Raw genomic sequence first — 5,760 nt, 5'->3', positions numbered from 1 at the left:
AAGCAGAACTTTGAGAACGAAGCAGAACTTTGAGAACGAAGCAGAACGAAGCAGAACTTTGAGAACGAAGCAGAACGAAGTAGAACTTTGAGAACAAAGCAGAACTTTGAGAACGAAGCAGAACTTTGAGAAAGAAGCAGAACTTTGAGAACGAAGCAGAACGAAGCAGAACTTTGAGAACGAAGCAGAACGTTCAGAACGAAGCAGAACTTTGGGAACGAAGCAGAACTTTGAGAACGAAGCAGAACTTTCAGGGCACCTTTGATGTTTGTTCAGACCACAGAACCTCTGCAGACAGGTGTTCCAGGTGTTCCAGGTGTTCCTGCTCAAAAAGACTCCATGTGGAACAGAGACGTCTGAGGTTCGTCCCCATTGTCTGAAAATCGTCTTCATCTAAAATCAGCCCCGAGCTGCTCCACTCGTTGTGGTCCTTCATCTCCCTCTAATGGGACTTGATTCTTCTTACCCCGGCACCATCAGTCCGGGTGTAGCCACGCTGCGTCAACTCTCGTGTCTCTCGGTCTCTGAGCTCCTTTCGTGTGGCGCCGTCAGTCAACAGGACGAGGACGTGAAGGTTCTGATGTTTGTAGTTCTGCTGGGCGGGTCATCCAGTGACGTAGCTCTGCTGACCAGTCAATGACTGCTGTCTGAAACTGGAGAGTACCCAGAACCCAGAGAGTTCTGGGTCTGCCCTGGGGTCTCCTCCCTGTGGGACGTGGCCAGAAAAACCTCCAAATGGAGGTGTCCAGCACCACCCTGGATCATGGAGCTCCTCAGCCTATTTGTAAGGCTGAGACCCCCCCCTAGAACAGAACAACAATAAGAGAAGGATCATTTTTATACTTGGAGACTGAATACTTTACTAAATAAAATAATTTCAGTAAAATTAACCCTTGTTGTTGTTGTTTTAGTTTTTATATAATTCTGCAAAGCAACATGCTAAGTTAATTTTGTCAAATGAATAATTGATAGTTCTCATCAGAATGCTCTGAAATATCACGATATTATATTTTAGCCGTATCGTCCACCCCTAACGTGGACTGAGAGACTCAAATAAACTCGTAGAGAACTCTTGTTTTGTGTCGGCGCCGCAGACCGACGTGTTCACAGCTGCAGCTCTCTAACCTCCTGCTGCTTCTGTGGTTTTAGCTGCACTGCTGCGGCTTGTTCAGCTCCGACGACTGGAGAAACCAGTTCCCCGACTCGTGCTTGTGCCCGCCGATGGAGGAGGAGGAATACGAGTGCAAGAGGGTCTTGTACGAGGTGAGGCTCGCCGCTCCGATCCACCGGAGCTCGCCTGTTTCTCATCTGACGTCGCTCATCTTCTTTTCTTTTTTCACTTTAGCAATTTCAGTTCTTTAGTCAAGTGGAGTCGAGGTCCATCTACAGTCGGGTCAGTAAACAAGTGATTTGACAGAGTTCAGACTGAGGACAGGAACTGAAGGTTGTCTGTTTTCACAGCCCTGCTTCCCCATCATCATGTACTACAGCCTGCTGGGCGCCAACATCGTCATCGGATTCTTCTTCACTCTGGCGTCTCTGGCCGTGAGTGTTGAATCTCGTTTCTTAATATAAAGTGGTGAACAGATGAAACCAGATGTTTAAACCCACTACAGATGAAACCAGATGTTTAAGCCCAGTACAGAACAACTCTGAACCATTTCTTTAACTCGCGGACGTTGAATCAGATCAAACCGGTCCTGTTGGGTCTTTGACCTTCATCTCTGCACTTTGTTCGAGCTCACTCGCTGATGCTCGTCTTTGAAATTTAAGGGCCGCTGTAAAAATGGACGGTCCATCGCTGCTGGACGCTCCTGCCCCTCATCTCGTCCAAGATACTCGTAGTTTGGATGCAAAGAGAAAAAACACGTGTTGTGCACGAGAACGTATCGAACACAGAAAACGGATCCATGTGAAGGCTGAAGAATTGTCCGCTCCTGTTGTCTCGACCCAAAACAGCCTGCTGGTGGACGGGCCTTTTATATTTTGACAGGGTGTGTTCTGCCAACCGTTTGCTTGGATCCAGAAACGCTACTAACCTGTATAAATAAAGGTTGAATGAAAAAAACTCTCAGACTTACTAATAATAACGTTATGAACAAATATGACTGCCTGGAACAAATAAAATGTTGAATGTATATGTTATCTGAAAATGACATAAACACTAATTTTAAACATAACAGCCACTTACGAGCTTCTTAATATCACATTAGAGCTGCTCCTTCAAGTAAGCATTTCTGCTTCTACCCTTAAAAAATCTCTGCCCCTAAAAGTTCAGACATGGGCAATTTAATTAAAAACACAAATATAATTAAACAGCACAACTAAATTACAAATCAGTTTTACAGTTTGTGGGTCATTGATAAAATGTTGATTATTAAAAATATAAGTGAAATGTTTGATGGGTAATCACGTGACGAACATGTATCAAAACAAAGGCACCAATTTGTCAAAATAACAGATCAAAATGTTGAAAAGACCGTCCATTTTACTTTAATAAAAAAAGTCTTCTCGTTGTACAACTAAACAACCGAGAGTTGAAGCGCATGAAGACGATGGTAATACTGGAGCAGGTGTGGGTGAGAGCAGAGCTGACCAGGCTGTTGTACTGGGCAGGAGCCCACAGCCAGCCGCCATGAACAGTCAAAGGATGCTTGAGAGAAGCGGAGCGTACTCTATTCACACAAGGAGAGCTGTTGGTCAGGCTACTTCCTGTTGCTCTCTAAAATAATTATTGAATCAAATATTTACAAATGTAGGTAAACATAGATGTTCAACAACTCATTAAAATACACCAGAATGCAGGAAATGGTATCTACTTTATTCAAAATCTTCTGGGGGAGGACCCCAGACCCCCCTCCCCCACTATTTGCGTTCCAACGTTGGTTGGTTTACAAATCAAGCACTGGTCGTCTTAATAAAGTCCAAAACCAGTAAAATCCTCCTGACTTTGAAACATCACAATGAACTGAATCCGTTTCCAGTCCCTGTCTGAGGTTAGACTGGAGCAGAGCTTTGTTCCCCTCTGAGTTTTAGGGAAGCTTTTATTTTGAAGGACGGGGCGCCGCTCCTCTCCCTCTCCTCTGACGGTCGTGAGCTCTTCCAGAAGAAACCGCCTGAAGCCGTGGAGGTTTCCTGTCGTCTCACGGTGTTTTGTGTCGCCGCAGGTTCTCGGGATGATTCTGTCCTCCATCATGATCCACCAGCTGCGTCACCCCGAGAGAACCACCGTCCTGTTCACCGTCCCCACCATCTTCACCCCCAACCTCCCCAAGTACCAGGAGCTGCACAACACTCCCCCGAAGTACGAGGAGCTGCAGAGCCCCCCTCCTGCGTACTGAAGGAGCTGTGCCGACTTCCTGTCGTACAGGAAGTGGTGCTCGTTGTGTTTTTGAATGTTTGGTTTGAGGACTGCTTCCAAAAGTGCCTTCTGAGAACTGCAGGGTTTTATTTTCTGCTGCCGCTAAAACTTTAGATTTAAAGACGTTTAAAAGTATTTTTGTACAAAGCACCTTAAAGTCATCTGATCCTTGTGTCTCCATCTTTCTTGGAACACAATTCAGATTTTCAGCAGGGCAAAAACCAGAGTCCAAATAATTTAAAGATTATTTTAGGTTCCTGAAAAGGATTAAATCTGAATTCTGTTCAGATTATATTAGATAATTTTGGCTCTTTTTTTAAAAACCTATTTCAGTAAAAGTTCATCTCTGAAGTCGTTGCTCATACGTTTGAGGATTTGGAATAAAGTTTGGGATATTTGCACATTTTAATTCAAAATTCAACTGGAATAAGAATCACACAAAGATAATTTTAGTAATAAACAAATAGTTGTACCTTTGATGTGTTTTATCTTTAAATAAAACTCTGCAGACTTTAAGAACCAAAGCTGCTTTTTTTTACTTCAGTTTCTTCTAAAATGTGAGTTTTCCTCCTTTCGTTTCCATCGTCACACAATAAATAAAAAACATTCCTGCGTGACATTCAAGCCGCTGACGGCGTGAGAGATTCACATCTTTATTTTTTTAAAAAGAAAAATCCCTTCAGATGTTTAATGAAGAGGCCATTTTGTTTCTGTAATAATAAAAAAAGGGAATTCTTGTTTTCTTTCTTTAGATCTTGTTCGATTCTTTGCTGAGAAATGATTGTTACTGAATTTAAAATAAAAAAATGACAGAAGAACAAGTTTAATTATTTTATTGTGCTCCGTAAACAATCGTTATTGGGAACAAGTTTCTGTAAAAACGGCGAGGATGCAGAGGCTAAATGTTGGACATAAAAGTTATAAAGCTAGAACTAATCAAACACAAGCCAAATAAATAAACGACCTTAAGAAAACGCTAAAAACACTTTTATTTATTAAAAACACTTTTATTTATTAACCTTTATTTAACCAGACAAATCCCACTGAGATCAGATCTTTTGCAGCGGAGGCCTGAAGCACCATAACATGCATGTTTCTGGTCTGTGGGAGGAAATTACGCACAACATGCAAACCACAGAAACACCCCAAGTTCAACCGGGGATTGGACCCAGGACCTTCTTGCTGTGAGGTAACAGTGCTAACCACTGAGCTACTGTGCTGCCATAAAATAAAATAAAAAAAAGCTCCAAGTTTTAGCCTAATTTCATAAATTATCTAAAAACATGTATCTGTTACAGATTAGAAAACATATTTTAACCTGTTTATATTTACGATGTTTATTTAAAACTTGTTTATTCAGAGTCGTAGTTTGATGAGGTCTCAGATTCTGGGGGTTACAGAGTTTGCTGTTACACCGACCGCCATTTTGTCTGCGAACCTGGAGCAGACGTCAATGAAAACAAAAATACCATTAATCTGAACAGCAAACCAAATTATTATTTATGTAATACTATTTAGTAAATATTGTGTTTAACAGAAATTAACATTTTTAAAGAACAGTAGCATAGTGTTAGCAGAAATGCTAATTTTTATCATGAACCTGACGGAGTCCAGAGGTGAGTTCAAATATTTTACTCCGTGTTTCAGTTTTTCTCCTAAAAGGCTGGAGTCGGTACCGACTCAAGAGAACAACGTTAGTCTTAAGAGCAGGAAGAGCCTGCATGCTTTTGTTTTTTATTTTTTTAAGTAAAGCAGAAAATACATTTTTGAAACTATAAGTTTTAGTGTTAGCATGGAGGCTACATTAGCTTCCGGTTCTAACTAAAAGAACTCATCGAACTCAAACAAGGCCGGTGAGTTTTTATCACAACCTACATGCTTACTGTATAAGTATTTATGTCATGAGGGTATGATTTTTATTCCTATTTTATTCATAATTAGGTATAAAATGTCCGAACACCTGGCTGTCTGCTAATTAGTTGTCATAATTTGAAGTTCCGGCAGGTGGCGCTGTGGCGCCGAGTGTGACGTCATTAAAACATGTCGCTGTCGTTTTTATTTCTACTCTTGAACCACGGATAACCACTTCATATTTAATCCACCATCACTATTTTACATTTTATTGTAAATTTGTAAGATTTTCCCGTTTCTTCGCTGTTTCCTTCTCGCTCCTCCTCGTCGCGCTCTCATCCTCGCCAGCCTTCACCTGTCCGACCATCATCATCATCATCATCATCAGACTCGGATGGGAAAACATCCAGTTTCAGTCCGGATCTTCTCAGCGGCCGTTCCTCCTCCATCCAGGCCGCTGTAGGACGGAGCAGGGCGGGAGCAGAGCATCATGGAGGAAGACTGAAGAGCCTGTAAATCAGTCTGACCTGCAGAAAACAGCCAGTCTG

General features: G+C 41.9%; 1 protein-coding gene across 1 annotated transcript in view; it reads left to right on the top strand.

The window, feature by feature from the left end:
• Positions 1 to 3,877, top strand: part of LOC119428395 (tetraspanin-6) — a 9,652-nt gene extending 5,775 nt beyond the window's left edge. The window contains exons 6-9 of the mRNA XM_037696074.1: positions 1,150 to 1,263; positions 1,346 to 1,393; positions 1,462 to 1,545; positions 3,168 to 3,877. Coding sequence (XP_037552002.1) covers positions 1,150 to 1,263; positions 1,346 to 1,393; positions 1,462 to 1,545; positions 3,168 to 3,341 — 420 coding nt within the window. The 3' untranslated portion in view covers positions 3,342 to 3,877. The remainder of the gene's footprint in view (positions 1 to 1,149; positions 1,264 to 1,345; positions 1,394 to 1,461; positions 1,546 to 3,167) is intronic.
• The last annotated feature ends 1,883 nt before the right edge of the window (positions 3,878 to 5,760 follow it).

The sequence above is a fragment of the Nematolebias whitei genome, chromosome 22 (assembly GCF_014905685.2).
Source record: "Nematolebias whitei isolate Nwh7 chromosome 22, NemWhi1, whole genome shotgun sequence".
Classification (NCBI taxonomy): Eukaryota; Metazoa; Chordata; class Actinopteri; order Cyprinodontiformes; family Rivulidae; genus Nematolebias; species Nematolebias whitei.
Note: the sequence above shows the minus strand (reverse complement) of the source record. Positions and strands in the feature narration are given on the sequence as shown.